General features: G+C 38.7%; 1 protein-coding gene across 2 annotated transcripts in view; it reads right to left on the bottom strand.

The window, feature by feature from the left end:
- Positions 1 to 15,135, bottom strand: part of XPR1 (xenotropic and polytropic retrovirus receptor 1) — a 200,908-nt gene extending 185,773 nt beyond the window's left edge. For both annotated transcript variants that reach the window (XM_068985691.1, XM_068985692.1), the window contains exon 1: positions 15,067 to 15,135. In XM_068985691.1, the coding sequence (XP_068841792.1) occupies positions 15,067 to 15,135 (69 nt within the window). The remainder of the gene's footprint in view (positions 1 to 15,066) is intronic.
- Between the last annotated feature and the right edge of the window lie 1,667 nt (positions 15,136 to 16,802).

Below are 16,802 nucleotides of genomic sequence, written 5' to 3'. Positions count from 1 at the left end.
CCCTGAATGGGGAACTAAGGTCCCGCATGCTGCATGGCACGGCCAAAACAAAAGTTTAATAGTATTATTTTATCTTTATCAATAATATTTTTATTTAATTTCAAATACTAATGAGAAAAAAGATCTAACTACTAAAATATTGTGTACGTTTGCAATTAAGCAACTTGGAAGGGGGATGATACTTTAGCATATTCTGTGTTTAACAAGGGAAGTTCACAAAATACACATTTAATTATTATTGATTACTGATTTCATATTGTTTAAGTTTTTTAAACATAAAGTTGGTTAAACAATGGTCTCATAAGTTTTCCTAACACAAAACTTATCATATTAAATAACACTGTCTCTAAACTAGAAGAAAGGTCAAGGAATGCCAAAATTCTGCACTTGACAGTAATTTCCTTCCCTAAAACACTTTCTTCTCTAATACATAATGCTTACAAATCAATTCAGAAATTTTAATAAGGCTTACAACAAAAATGCAAAAGAAAAAGGAAAAAGTGACCAATTTTCTTTCCAGTTTTTCACCTCTACCAAAAACCAAAGAATCTTTCAAAAATGTATAATCTTTTTTTCTTTCATCAATAACCATCAGCAAGTAGTAACAAACTTTATGTTCTATGAAATACTCAGTTCAGTTCAGTTCAGTCGCTCAGTCATGTCCAACTCTTTTCGACCCCATGAACCGCAGCACGCCAGGCCTCCCTGTCCATCACCAACTCCGGGAGTCCACCCAAACTCATGTCCATTGAGTCGGTGATGCCATCTAACCATCTCACCCTCTGTCGTCCCCTTCTGCTTTCAATCTTTCCCAGCATCAGGGTCTTTTCAAATGAGTCAGTTCTTTGCATCAGATAACAAAAGTATTGGAGTTTCAGCTTCAGCATCAGTCCTTCCAATGAATGTTCAGGACTGATTTCCTTGAGGATGGACTGGCTGGATCTCCTTGCAGTCCAAGGGACTCTCAAGAGTCTTCTCCAACACCACAGTTCAAAAGCATCAATTCTTCGGTGCTCAGCTTTCTTTATAGTCCAACATCCATACATGACTACTGGAAAAATCATAGCCTTGACTAGACGGACCTTTGTTGACAAAGTAATGTCTCTGCTTTTTAATATGCTGTCTAGGTTGATCATAACTTTCCTTCCAAGGAGTAACCCCAAGGAGTAACCATCTTTTAATTTCATGGCTGCAATCACCATCTGCAGTGATTTTGGAGCCCAGAAAAATAAAGTCAGCAGTTTCCCCATCTATTTGCCATGAAGTGATGGGACCAGATCCCATGATCTTCGTTTTCTGAATGTTGAGCTTTAAGCCAACTTTTTCACTCTCCTTTCACTTTCATCAAGAGGCTCTTTAGTTCCTCTTCACTTTCTGCCATAAGGGTGGTGTCATTTGCATATCTGAGGTTATTGATATTTCTCCCGGCAATCTTGATTCTAACTTGTGCTTCATCCAGCCCAGCGTTTCTCATGATGTACTCTGCATAGAAGTTAAATAAGCAGGGTGACAATATACAGCCTTGACGTACTCCTTTTCCTGTTTGGAACCAGTCTGTTGTTCCATGTCCAGTTCTAACTGTTGCTTCCTGACCTACATACAGATTTCTCAAGACGCAGGTCAGGTGGTCTGATACTCCCATAGCCTTTTTTAAAAATGTAAAATTCTTTCAACTTCCATTTGTTCAATAATTGAATAAACAGTCTAAGTTGTCTTTTCCTAGTTACAGTTTCACTGACCCCTTCCCCCAATTGTGTCAACAGTAAACGAATCAAGATGCTGCTCAACAGTTAGCCTTAAACCACTAAGTATAGATATGTAATAATGGCTAATACTTACTATGTGTAGTAACTATTATTAAACCTCCTGTCCTGTTTTCCAATTATTGATTCATTTCATTTCACATGATCCTCCAAAAGTAAAACGTATTACCATTTCCAGTTTAAAGATAGAGAACTGTGGCACAGAAAGGCTACATGACTTGCCCAACACGGTTATTACAATTACAATTAAATTACAATTACAATAACAGGGTTTTTACAATTTCAATTTCGGTGATCTCTAAATCAATTCACTTTCTAATTTCTGAATCTATCAAGAACTGAATTTTTGAAAGTCCATGATACTAAGCAAACAAATCCTAGAAAAAAAAATCTTGCAATCCTCTTTAGCAAATAACTAATGGCAGCATAATTTGAAACACTAATATTTCAAGTAAGCTTATTCTACTCAAAAAGAAAGATTTAATCAAAAGATGTTTGAACTATGTGATTAGAGGTAGTGACTCACCTGTTTATCAACACTTTTGTTACCTGCTATTATACAAATATTTGAAAAACAGAAGAAAGACTATCATCTCAATTTTGTCATCAATGATCACATCTCACTGAATAAACAAAACTAAAAGAATAAGACCAACTTCTCCTAATTGATACCAAAGTAACTCATTTCCAGAGCTCTAGTCACGCTCTGTAGGGGATAAACATGAGCTTTTCCTGTTTTCTCCACTGATTGCCTTCAATGATGCTCTCCTAAATCTCTCTTTCTTATTCCTTTAATGACATCTCAGGCAGATCCCACAGTCTTTCAGTTACACTCTACTTTGTTGTTTTTAAGTTTCTAAATATGCCAGACACTACCAGATGCTGGATGCTAACATGTATCTACCACTCTGCCTGACACACAGCTGGCTTTCAGTAAATATATTATTACTATCATTATTTCATCAAATCTAAGATCCCATTAGTAGTAATATACACCATTACTTTATGTGCTTCTAAGAATGAAAAAAAGTCTGCAAATTAATCTATGACAATTAATTACGAGATATATCTTGATTTTAGATGTTAAAGTGTGGGAAAATTGATTAAATGAGGTAGTAAATTCAAGCTCTCGCTATTTCTGGCTATACTATTTGGTTTTCCTGTCTTTGGTCTTGGTCTCCCCACTGCATCTCCAGGATCTACACTACATTCTCCCTTTGCATTGATCCCTCTCCCCAAGTCATTTTAAAAATCCTTAGTGGTTCACAACCAGGGAACATTTAAAGTCCTCAACATGGTATTCAAAACTCAATACAAATCACACTATCAGCCCTCCAACGTACCTACTAAACCAGATTTCACTAATATGCTTGCGTACTTCCACCTATCTGTGCCTTCGTTCAATATTACTCCATCTGCCTAGAATGCCCTCAGTGTCCTGTCCCCTCTTCACCATGGCAACAAACCGTACTGAATCTCTAGTACTTCTGTGAAAGCTTTCAAGATAAATACCTTTGATTCTCCAGAGCAAATCAATCAGCCATTCCTCTGTAACATAAATCACAATATACTATGATTAGAAGACCAACCAAGTTATAAGCTCCTTTAGGACAGGCGCATACCTAGTTTTACATCACCAGCCCCTTGCGAGATCCTGACCATGTATCCTCATGTTAAGAATCCAGGCTGTAAAATAAGACAAACCTGTCTGGTTTTGCCATTCACCAGCTATGTGACCTTGGGCAATCTACTCAATCTAAGATTCAGTGACTTCTTAAAACAGGATAAGGAAATCTACCTTAGAGGGTACGGATTAAATATAAAACACCAGACACAAAAGAAACTCAATGAACATTAGCTGTTATCATTATCATCATGGTTACTTTATTATTTTTTCAAAAAGGAAGGGGACATCATGAATAGTTAATAGATTAATACTGTATATTCTAATCTTCTCTAGTCAGATATGCCCTGACTTCAGCTTGGCAGTATGTTTTAAGAGATAGGGGCTAGAGAGGGAGGTGCTGTTCATGCAGAGGTAACATGTAACCTGTGTTAACATTCAGGCATGCTACAGAGAAATGCCCAAATGATTCTTCAACTTTCCTGAGTCCTCCTCTCATCTCTACCTAACCCCTCAAGCCTTAACCATAATTCCTCAGTCCTATCTCCTCACCTAAAACAGGTTTCTACCTAAATGGGGCAATGGTTGTATTTGAGTAAACAATATTTTTAAATTTGAGCCTCTTATTTATCTAGTCTTTTAACTGACACATACAAGAACAATTTGAGGTTGTTAATGTGAACTGAAGGATCAGATTCACATAAATGTATTAATGCTGAGTAAGTAATAATTAACATGAACATTTAAATTGATATGGTCTCTTACAAAGAAAATGAATTTTTAAAATTAAAAATAAAGAAATGTTTATATAGCAGTGATAAGCCTCAGTAAGGTATACCAGTGAGCAAGAGGTCAGTATTTTAATTCCAGGCTCTGCTATCAGCTAGTTGTGAGGCTGACCATACATATATCTTGGCCCTTCTGCCCTCAATTTATTCATCTGTGAAACAGAGGACTTGAGAAGGTCTTTTTCAACTCTAAAAACAATTCTAGTATTAAAAAATTAAATTTTCATTAGAAAAATGAAACAAACTACAATTAGATAGCCACTAAAAATTCAAAGGATTCACTTATGCTATTTAGACATACTTAGGAGCACACATGTAAATGTCACCCCAATTGAAAAAAAAAGAATATGCAGGCACAGTCTATAACCAAAATGAATACAAGTTACAAGTAACCAAGGAGAACTAATTCATTTCAAAACTATATGATTGCTCCCACCTGAATTTCTTACTGTATATAAAAAGGACAATTTATTAATATAAATATCACAGGTTAAAGGAATAATATCTAAAATCCATAGAGACGTTTTCCAAAAACCTGAACTGAACAAGCCCAGAGGGACAAAATTTGAGGCTCAGTTTTCCTCACAAAGATACTGCTAACCTAGCCTTAACTAATACTGCTGAACTCTGTAGTAGAAATAATTTTAATAGCAAATATAGGCATTATATTAGCACTTTTCATATTTTAACTCATATAATCCTCACAGAAGTCCTGTAACTACTATTACTGTCCCCATTTTACAAATGAGGAAACTGAAGAACAGAGAGGAATTAACAGAATGACTTGCCTGAGGTCACTCAGCTAGTAAATTGTGCAGCTGGTATACGAACCTAGGCAGTCTGGCTTCAGAGTTTGTTCTCTCCATGCATTATTGTCACACAAGTAAATGATGCAAAACGGTTAAACAATAAAATGAATCAGAGTTACCGCATTAACTCTGCCACTAACCAAGCTACGTGTCCTTGAATCACAACCTCTCTGGACTTCATTTCCCACTCAAGTAAAAAAGGGAATTGGACTAAATAATCTCTGAAATTCCTTACAGGTCTGACGTTCCATGATCTATGGAATGCTTTAAAAGCAAAAAGCCACAACTGTGGCATAGCAACAGCTATGCTCACTCTTCTTTATCTTCCCCCTTTTACATTTATCACTATATCTCATTATCTTTTTCCTATGGCTCATCTTTATAAGTTCCTCTGTTTAACAGCTGCCTACCTCATAAGAGTTACACTGATAATCTTGAGAAAAAAATAAATTAATAGAGGTGAACTCTAACCTCCAAACCACACTCTACTACCTCCAAACCATGCAGAAGTAAGGCCTAGGACTAAAAATAGACCAGCCATTACTTCAGCAGGTGCTGGAGACTGTGCCTAAATGTATGTATGCATAAATGGATGGAGTTATTTATTTTTTATAAACCAGCAGGATGTAGGAATTAAGAGCAGGGGCTCTTTCAATCTCATATCTGCTAACCACAATTAGCAGTTTCAACATAATCAGTTACTGAATGGCTCTAAGACTCAGGTTCCCGGTCTACAAACAGAGCGAACATAAAAACCTACCTACACAGCTTGCTATAAAGAGATGCTTTTAAAGTAATGCCACAGTGACTGACAAAGTAAGCACTCAAAAAATAACAGCTGTTGTTACCGCCCCTGTTAGCACCACTGCTATTTACAATTCCCATATAAAGGCAAGAGCTCCCAAGTATGACAGATTTTATTTCAAATTCTGGCTCTACTACTTAGTAAGTGTATGGCCATGAACAAATTGGTTAGTCTCTCTAAGCCTGAGTTTCCTCATCAGTAAAATGAAGATAATAAATCATCTATCTTCAGTTCAGTTGCAGAGTCGTGTCCGACTCTTTGCAACCCCATGAATCGCAGCACACCAGGCCTCCCTGTCCATCGCCAACTCCCGGAGTTTACTCAAACTCATTTCCATTGAATCGGTGATGCCATCCAACCATCTTATCCTCTGTCGCCCCCTTCTCCTCCTGCCTTCAATCTTTCCCAGCATCAGGGTCTTTTCAAATGAGTCAGTTCTTAGCATCAGGTGGCCAAAGTATTGGAGTTTCAGCTTCAGCATCAATCCTTCCAATGAATATTCAGGACGGATTTCCTTTAGGATGGACTGGTTGGATCTCCTTGCAGTCCAAGAGACTCTCAAGAATCTTCTTCAACATCACAGTTCAAAAGCCCTCAATTATTTGGCGCTCAGCTTTCTTTATAGTCCAACTCTCACATCCATACACGACTACTGGAAAAACCATAGCCTTGACTAGACGGACCTTTGTTGGCAAAGCAATGTCTCTGCTTTTTAATATGCTGTCTAGGTTGATCATAACTTTTCTTCCAAGGAGTAAGGGTCCTTTAATTTCATGGCTGCAGTCACCATCTGCAGTGATTCTGGAGCCCAGAAAAATATCTTATCTTAGCCAATAGGAATTTGTTGTATGGCTCAGGAAACTCAAACAGGGGCTCTGTATCGACCCAGAGGGGTGGGATGGGGAGGGAGATGGGAGAGAGGTTCAAAAAGGAGGGGATATATGTATACCTATAGCTGATTCATGTTGAGGTCTGACAGAAAACAACAAAATTCTGTAAAGCAATTATCCTTTAGTAAAAAAATAAGTTAAAAAGAAAAAAAAAATTCTATCTCACAAAACTATTGTGAAGATTAGATGAGGTAACAAAGCTGCTGACACCTTGTTCCTAACTGGTCAATAAATGCTAATTTCTTTCCCCTTAATGACAAAAAGAGCACATTTCTACTAATTCAATTCAAGGAAGAGAGATTAGAAGTGAGAATCCCAGAGAAGACAACACTCTTTTCTCTATCATTCTGTGCAGGGGGATATACCAGACAATTCTCACTCATGGGATTCTCTTTATCTTCTTTTGTGCTTCCTAAGACTAGAGAGCTTTTTCTCAGGCCATCTCCAAATGTTCTGAAAGGAGTTGTATGTTCAAAGGCAGCAACTCTTAGAAACTCTCTCAGGGAACCCAGAAGATCAAAACTATTTTCATAATAATACTGAAATGGAGCAGGGCCCTACGATCTTTTGCCCTTCCCCCACCCCCCGCGCCATCCTCGACCTGCCTTTTATCTGTGGAAAAACTTTAGTCAAAGATTAAGTTTGATCAGAGAAGTGAGAAAATGCTGGGAAAGAATCCTCCTGCAACGCGGGAGACCTGGGTTCAATCGCTGGGTTGGGAAGATCCCCTGGACAAGGAATGGCTACCCACTCCAGTATTCTGGCCTGGAGAATTCCATGGACTATACAGTCCATGGGGTCACAGAGTTGGACGCGACTGAGCCACTTTCACTTTCACTGAATCCATGTTAAATTTTGAGGTTTCCCAAGTGGAGCTAGTGGTAAAGAACCTGCCTGCCATTGTAGGTGGCATAAGACACAAGTTTGATCTCTGTGTCGGAACGATCCCTTGGACGAGGGCAACCCATTCCAGTATACTTGCCTGGATAATCCCCATGGACATAGGAGCCTGGAAGGCTACAGTCCACAGAGTTGCAAAGAGTTGGACATGACTGAAGCAATTTAACACGCAGCTTTATTTTAGATAAGGAAACAGCAACCCACTCCAGTATTCATGCCTGGAGAATCCCATGGACAGAGGACCCTAGCAGGCTGCAGTCTATGGGGTCGCAAGAGTCGGACATGACTGAGCGACAAAACCATCACCACCAGTCATTATAAAGTATAGTCAAAGACCTTTAGTCCCTTCTCAAGGGATATGGAATAGTCTGAGCCACATCCTGTGAGCTGTCTTACAGATACTAAAACCCCTACCACGTAGGAAAAGTTAACTGCATGATGACCAGACTGTAGCCATGACATAAGCTGCCAAAATTCTGAGAACTGGCCTCAAGGAAACAGGAACAAACCGACCATGGTACTGCAGATTATCTGTACTTAAAATATATGAAACGACGCTGGTCAGACCACCGATAATCAATTTCAAGATGACTGTCAGAGCTGACTGTGCTGTTTCTGCATGTAGCTCCCTCCCTGCTGCTGCTGCTGCTGCTGCTACTGCTGCATCATTTCAGTCGTGTCTGACTTTGTGCGACCCCAGAGATGGCAGCCCAGCAGGCTCTTCCGTCCCCGGGATTCTCCAGGCAAGAACACCAGAATGGGTTGCCATTTCCTTCTCCAATGCATGAGGGTGAAAAGTGAAAGTGAAGTTGCTCAGTCGTGTCCGACTTCGCAATCCCATGGACTAAGCCTACGAAAACTCTTGTCCATTGATTACAGAAGTGGGGCAGGTATTGGTCTTTGGATAAGTATGTCATTTCCCCACTCCTCCCACTCCACCCCGCCCCCACTGCCGTTGCTGACATCCAAAATAAAGCAAACTTTTCTTTCCACCAACCTGGCCCCTTTATTGGTTTTTGAGCAGTGAGCAGCAGGGCCCCATTATCCATTACAATACTACAACATCATGCACTTTTTTCACTCATTCTTTCACGAGTACACACAGTGGAAGTTCCCAAAGACCACATGAAATGTGATGTCACATCCCTGAAGGCTAGTAGAAGCTGTGCTTGTATACTCTGTGTTTCACACATCTCTCAGTTTCAATTTCAAATACAGCCTATTATCAATAGATAGTGGAATCTTTTAACAATTTTTAAGAGTTTCAAATGGTACCAAGACCAAAAAGTTAAAGAATTACTTCTCTAAGGTATAGAAAAAGCTCACAAAGCACATGGATTACTCTGTGAATTACAACTTTACCAATTTAGTCTAAATAAGTAATTCACACAATAATCTAAAAGCTTCTCATTTTCCTGTTATGATGTTTCAGGCCTTCAATCTTCCAAAAAATGACTTGTTCACTAATTATCTGTGAATATTCAGTGACAGAACTGGTTCTAAGGACTTGCATCTCCTTATTTATAGTCTACAGGCTTTCTAAATTCTGCAGGTCATCTTCAATAAGAGATGACTATGTTTTCTTAATCATCACACTGTCCCTCTCATTACACATAATATGAAAGTTGCAAGTTATGCTTACAGCAAGTTAATTAAACTTTCCCGTGATCTATAAATAACTTTTTAAGGCTTTTCTGATACCACACATACCACACCTGCCTAGTGATAGGAAGAAACAGGTAAGCAAATTTCCTTCTATAAACAATTAAATTTAAAGGTGCATAACGTAAAAAGTTTGAAAAGCCAGGAAGAATTCTTCCATATTATTTACATAGTGATCTAAATTTACAACCATGTTCCAAGTCCTCAATCTACAATCTTCCTTTTCTACACCATTTTAAGTTTTGAAAGCACTATGTTGAAATATGTGCTTGAAATATGACTGAAATATAAAACCAAACACATACACACAAAAAATTGGTTTTTGGTTTTTTCTATTTTTAAGATAAAAGAGATAAAACTTAATGACAAATCTATCAGCCTATAGCACATAATAGAGCCCTTATAAACATGTGTTGAATGAATAAATAATTTTTTTAGGCGTTTGTTCATGAGCATTGTCTACTTGACTTCTTTTAGCATTTACTAGGTAAGGGGAAGACCTGAAAACAAAAATACAACCAGGTAAGACCCCTAGTGAATTTTGACAATCTCCCAAAGGCCAATTAAATAAATACCAAGCAACCCACAAACTACCTCCAGTTAAGCTGTACAACTTGAGCAAAATCTTCCAAACTTTTTTTGTTACATTACTATTTTTAAAAAGTTTACCACGCACCTCCAATATATGTACATTTATTTATAAATTATCTCCTTCTACAACTGTGTACATTATAAAACATAGAATTTTTAAATGGAAGTTTTAAAAGATGAGACAATAATAAACTAATTTAAACTTTCACTTGTGAATAATACAAAAATATTTTTAAGCTCTCTTAAGAAATTATCGATAACAATACTTTTAAAGAACAATCTAACAGAAAAGTTTCACTGCTTTTTAAAATCCTAGTTTTTAGTATTTCAAAGGCCTAATTCAAACTTCAAGATTCAGTTAATTTTGAAACTTGATGATAATGGCTACAAGCTGGAAAACTGACCTTCCAATGCAGAATACTCTAATACATAACATATATTTAGGGTGAAGTTCACTATGGATGACAGTGGATGTTAAAATCTTAATTTGAAGAATTATTTTCATTATTTTGAAAATTTTTGGCAAGGCTGTTAGGTCTATTCAAGTAGCATTGTTTCTTCTGTAACTTGGCTGACAAAAGCTCGTGCTAGAAGTAGAACTGTCAGCTCTGCCATGTTCTTGTTCATGTGTACTCACATTATTGGTTTCTTTACAGGAGTCTTTCTTTAATTCACATCCATTTTATATGGGTTAGTTTAGTCAAAATTAGGTAATAGCCATAAATTCATCTAACTATATGCAACTATAAACTGAACTGCTATTTCCTGAAAGTGAACAAACAAGTGAGAAAACTATTAGCGATTCTTGACTCTCCTTCAGACTACCTCCTAAAATGAGGTCATCTCATCAACGTATTTATTCAATGTTAGTAAAATTTCATTTCTTCCTGTCTTACACATAAAAATGAGCATAAGTAACACTTCTAAAACTACCTTCTCTTCCTTCATGGGAGTGTTGGGTACTCTCCTTTGGGGCTATGATGCAACATACTCTATTAAACATACTCTAACATACTCTATTAAACAATGAAAATAACAGTAATAGCTTCCTATCTTATACAACAATTCACTCACTTAAGAAACATGTGTAAATACCAGGCATCTTATTGCTATACTCATTTACAAACGTTATTTTAAATATACTATACTATACTTTCATTTGCAGAGGTGCCTGAAAGGAAAAGTGTGGCTTGTGCCCCATCGGGTGGCCAAACTGGAAATTTCAAACAAGTTCCAGCAAGGCAAGTTAACCCTAACTAATGAACATAATTCCTTTGGGAAATTGAAGCCTGCAACACAAGTGTTCTCATGGGAGAATTCTATAAATGAAAATCACAATAATGTTATGGTGTTTCCTTACACTTGAAAAAAGGGATATGCAGATTATGCAGAATCCTTTCCATATCTTGCAACAACAAAAATTAAAACTATTACCATCACTTTTTATTCGAGTTCAATAAAAGCTTCATTGGGTCAGTTTTCCATTCACAGATTAAGATAATCATCAAATTTTTTTAAAAGGAGATTATTAATTTAAAAGAATGCTTTTAATAGTAATACTTTAAGTTCTATCATCTTCATATATCAAGCATAATGAAACCATAAAAATGTACAGAAATTTGGAGCTATATGGGTCCTTAGAAAATAGAGGGTTGTAAGCCTAGAAATCAAGTCCAGTTCTCTCACTTTACAGATGAAGAACCTAAAGCCCAGAAGAGGAAGTGATTTCATCAGGATCACACAGTCAGGATGACCTGACTCTCAATGCTTACACCTCTGTGCTTAAGAGACTATATATGATACTGGACATGTAATTTAACCTTTCTGGATCTTAATTTCTTCGTCTGAAAAAACCAAGGAGACAGATAATCCATCATTTCCCTTTTAACTCTAAAATCCTGAAATTTAGATACCTCATTATTTTAGTACCTTACAAAACTACAGTATACACGGACAAAACCATTCCTGGTTCCTGAGAAACCAAAGCAGCACAGGACCCTAGGGAAGAAAACACAAGTCAGCAGCCAAAGGCACCAAATATATTTGCTTCTTTTGCTAATATTCTGTAAAATATTAACATGGTCATACCAGTCTGGTGGAAACTGGTCTAAATTAATTTTGATTAATCAATTACAGAGCTCTATAGTATGCAATCACTGATTCGAAATTTTAAAAAGTGCTCTTGAAAAGATTTATTGATGTTCTGCATTACATGCCAAGATTTATACTCAAATAGATTACTGGAAACAGGGATAGCCTCTTTCCATTTGTGTTTATTCTTTGTAAAAACTATTCACAAATGAATCAAACCAATTTTCTTTGTATGATTTCTCCATGTTGCTCTATTCTTTTATGCTTTATTATTCCACCTATGAAGATTGAGTCTATGAACTCCACGATTCATTTTTAAATTAGAAACTGATCATTTTCAGGATATTGATGGATCATTAACAAAATTTTAACAGTCCAAAAAATGAAAGCCATTAAAAGTTAAATCAAAACCCTATGAACTACAACGGATCTTAAAAAGCTCTAACCCTATATTCTTACTTTATGAAAGAGGACAGAAGCCAGGAAAGGCAAAAAGCCTGTCCCCATGGCTTCATGACAGACATATACAAGAATCAGCACTTACTGTATGACTGTGTGTACACAATAGTACATATAATCATAGAGGTAAAACAACATTTTCAGCTTCTGTCTAATGCTCTGATGTTTCAAGTAAAATTTAATGTAGCAAAATGACGTGAAAACCAAAATAGCTGAACAGTTCATAACAGTTCACAGCAGTAGAAAGCAGCCTACACTAGAAATCATGGGTAATATACCAAAATTTCATCACCAGTACTTGAAAAACAAATCCAAGTCTGCTCTACTAACAGTGTTTCAAGAGCATCATCTTCACATGTGAGAAACTACATTTTACTGCCATATGAAAAGGTTCTTCTCTCAAGCAAATGCTGACATCTTTCACGATATTCTTTTTTCCCCAAAGTTTCTAAGCTGCCAAATTCCTCTAAAGATTCTTATTTATGCCTCTTTATTTTTAAAGGAACAACACTAGCTCTTGAGAAACAATATACAACACACAGAATCCCAGACCTATAAAAAATGGCTCCAATTCAAAAAGAAAAGTGCTCTTTATTAATTTTCCCTACCAAATAAAGAGCTTACAAAAGACCCAAGTCACAAAGTAAGGACTCTCTGTAGAATAAAATTTCAATAATCTACAATTAATGCATTTTTTACAAAATAATTTTTAATTGGCCTAGGAAAAAATAACACAGTCATACATATGAAATGTGTTCCTCTCTGACCAACTTAAAGTAAACCATCTAGGACTAGTTAGCATCCAAATGCAGTATGTGAATTAAGTACCAGAATGACTCCAGCCACACAGCTGGTATTATAAATCAAGAGGTAATTGCATCTTTAAGCCTTACGCTTCTCCTTCCAGCCCTAAAAACTGTATTCCAAATTAATACAATTCTATGAAACAGTTAAGAGCTGTAATACTTAAGATGAATCACAGCATACAACCAGTCACTATAACTTCTCCCCAGATGAAGCATTCCATACTATATAGGATGTTGCTTCAGGATGCCCTGTTCTATGAAGAACTGGCAGTGGTGCTGAAAATTACTACCAGAAAGATGAAAGACCAATACCTTCCTTTCAATAAAAACCATCATCTGGACTCTAGCCAAGGTTTTAAAACTGACCAAATGTTATTAGAAACAATAAATCAAGAGCTCTACAGGCTGAAAAGCTTGTCCCTTATTTCACTCTTACAAAACGTAGTCACAAAACACTATTAGAAAATTAAATGAAAGAAAGCGTTAAGAACTCTAGGCCTTTCATTTCTGGCAATAATGAAATACTGTATGTTACCAGGTGAATTTATTTTACAATCTTCAAGGTTCTGTTTAACCTACTTATGTCTCTTTCCTTGCCTTCTTCAATTCTTACAACTGTTATATGAATAAATAAACTTCTGCGATCACCTAAACATCCTTTCAATGAACTTAAAATAGAAATGAAAAAGAGAACCAAAATATCTTAATTCATAAAATCTAGCTAGCATATTTGTGTTCATATTGATTTTATACTCTTTGTTCCTGCACACACACAGATGTGAATTACCGGAGGTTACAGATTAAGTCTCTCTATCCAGGAGCTGAACTGCCAGCCACTGAGAATAACCTATTGCAAAGCTTAAAACCCTTCAGGTATCTTGGCTTCTGAATACATAAATGGGCTCATTATCTTTACTTTTCCTTTCATTAACGTAAGGTTCCTTATCATTATCTATTAAATACCGTCCAGGAGCTGTTATCACAGAAATTAAGGGTGAGGAGGGCCATGATTTCTGTAATACACAGGAATGTTTTAAAAGTACATTGTTTACAAGACAGTACTTTTCTCCCTAGCTAACAAAAATTTTAGGAAAGAAAACCTGAAAATGTTAATAATTCTCTTCTCTTTCTTTCTTCCTCTTCCTTTCACTCCATTCCAAAACCGAAGAGCCAAAACCAAAGATATGATTCCTTTACATATTTCATGAAATCAGTGAAAACACGAGTCACCGTCTTATTATCAAAACAAAACAGTTGATTACGATGTTTGTCTACTGTAACCACTGCACGTGTGATACACATTTAAATCAAGTTTCGATCCTGTTACAAAGCCTTTGTCAACAGTGGGCAAGTGGGGGAAAGCTGAAGGGCTCCGTGAATTGAAGGAAATCACCGGAGGGGCTAATCTAGGAAGAAGATTCCTCGGGGAGAGGTGAGCCGAAAGAAACAAGACCTAACCTTGGCGAGGGGGCGCTCGCCCAGGGTGGGGACCAGAGGTCAGGGTGAGCGGGAAGAGGAGGGGATTAGCGCGGAACCGCTGTACCCCGGGCTACCCTCACACCCCGGCTCCGCTACCTGAGGCTCGCCCTCCCACCACCATTCCTCAGCCCGGGCCGGCTGTGCAGTCCCTCCCGGCCCGGAGCCCGCAGCCCGCATATCCGTTACCCCGGCTGCAACGGGGCTGCGGGGGAGGGGAAGGTCAGCGGGGCCCGGAGGGGGCCGGCCGCGGCTGGGATGCCGCAGTGGCTCCCCGTCGCACCGGGTCAAAGTCCGCCCGGGCACGGGGGAAGCAGCAAGAGCGGAAGGCGGCGGTGGAGGTCGGGACTTGCGAGATGATGGCCCCTCCAAGTCCTCCCACTCCCCGGCCGCCGCCGGTACCTCATACTGGATATATTGCTTCCTCCACTCGGGAGTGATGTGCGCGGAGAGGTGCTCGGCGAACTTCATCCTGCCGTCTCCCCTTCACTCCTTCTCGGGTCCAGCAGTTACAGGCGGCGGCGGCGGCGGCAACAGCGACTCCGACTCCTCCCCACATGGGCCCCGGCGCGGCGCGGCGCTGCGCTTCTCTCCTCCTCCGCCGCCGCCGAGGTCTCCTCAGAGCCGCCCTCCCGCCATCTTCCTCCTCCTCTCCATAGCCCCGCCCCGCCCCGCCCTCTATACGTCATCGCCATGGTAACCGCCTACGCGCCCCGACGAAAAGGGCGGAGTAAGGGGCAGGATTTGGGTATGTTCCTTAAGGCTCCGCCCCTTCTGGGCCGGACGTACTGAAGGCACCTCCCCTGACCTCTTCCGTCTGGCTCCTGTTGGCCTTACAGCTGCTCGCTACCGCCTGCCTGGGAAGCAACAGTGTTGTTATTGCAATTAATATTAATACTGTAGCAGCAATAATCCACACAATACGTTTATATTTGCAAAGATTTGTGCAAATGTTTTTCCATTTTAATATTTATTCTTCATAAAACCCTGAAAGATGTATCGACATTAATCCAAATTGAGTAACTAGAACAGACTAAATACTTAAGGGCCAAATGTATTTCAAGGAACCCTATTTTACACGCTCTAGGTGCTCAATAAATGCTTATTGAATTTAATTAAAGACATCAGTGCCAAAAATTACATGCTGCTTCTGAATTTCAATGTAATTATCTTGTCAGGGGGATACCAGAAAGGCCAACAACACATGGACCCAAACTAGAACTGTGATTACCACCTGGGCTTGTAACTAAGCTTCCTGGGAATTAGAAGTGGTGTTGAGACGGAAGCCCATGTTGGAAACAAAGAGAATCCTCTAGAGATAGGTTGGAACCCCACCCTCAGGAAGACCAGACATGAGTACATTTTACAGGCTGAGTGTCCTCAGGGCGCATGCAAAACAGATCACTCACACAGCTTGGCACCACTTTGAGTGTGGGAGTAACTGATCTGGAGGACCTGATTTTGGACAGGAACCAAGGTCCTTCCATGACTGGAGAACCCCTGTATAATATTAATAATAACTAACATTTGTTAGGTTCTCACTGTCTACGTAACAAATACTATTCTAAACACCTTACATGCACAGTACTTTGTCCTGTAATTCTCACCATTTTTATGAGACCCAAAGACTAAGGGACTACAATGGTTAGGACAGTATTCTAAGATATCAGCATCTGCTATTGGCATATTTGTGTTTTCCTCCATGTATTTTTCCCCTTTCCCCTTCCTTTTAATTCATGCCAGTGTGGATTCTGCAGTTATTTCCTCAGGAGAGGGATGATGCATGATGGAAAACAGTCATGGGCTATGAGTCTTTCTGACTTTTATTGTACAGAAAGCTTCAACCTCTGGTGAAAGGTTAGATCACTCACACAGCTTGGCACTACTTTGAGCGTGGGAGTGATTGACCTGGAGGACTTGATTTTGAACTATAACCAGGGTACTTCTGGTGAAAGGGTAATTGGGGTCAAAAAAAGGAGAATAGAAGAAGGAGTGAGGACTCCTCTCAGCTTTGCACTATACCCCTCTGCTCACCATAACAGTTCCCCTCTACTGGAGGTAAATGTTGCCAGCAGAAAAAGACAGACAAGAGAGGTCCATGGCTCCCAGGAAGGAGGAACAACCACAGAGAAGAAATG

Source organism: Capricornis sumatraensis, chromosome 14 (assembly GCF_032405125.1).
Source record: "Capricornis sumatraensis isolate serow.1 chromosome 14, serow.2, whole genome shotgun sequence".
NCBI classification, from domain to species: domain Eukaryota; kingdom Metazoa; phylum Chordata; class Mammalia; order Artiodactyla; family Bovidae; genus Capricornis; species Capricornis sumatraensis.
The sequence above is the reverse complement of the archived record's forward strand: the minus strand, read 5'-3'. Positions and strand labels throughout refer to the sequence as shown.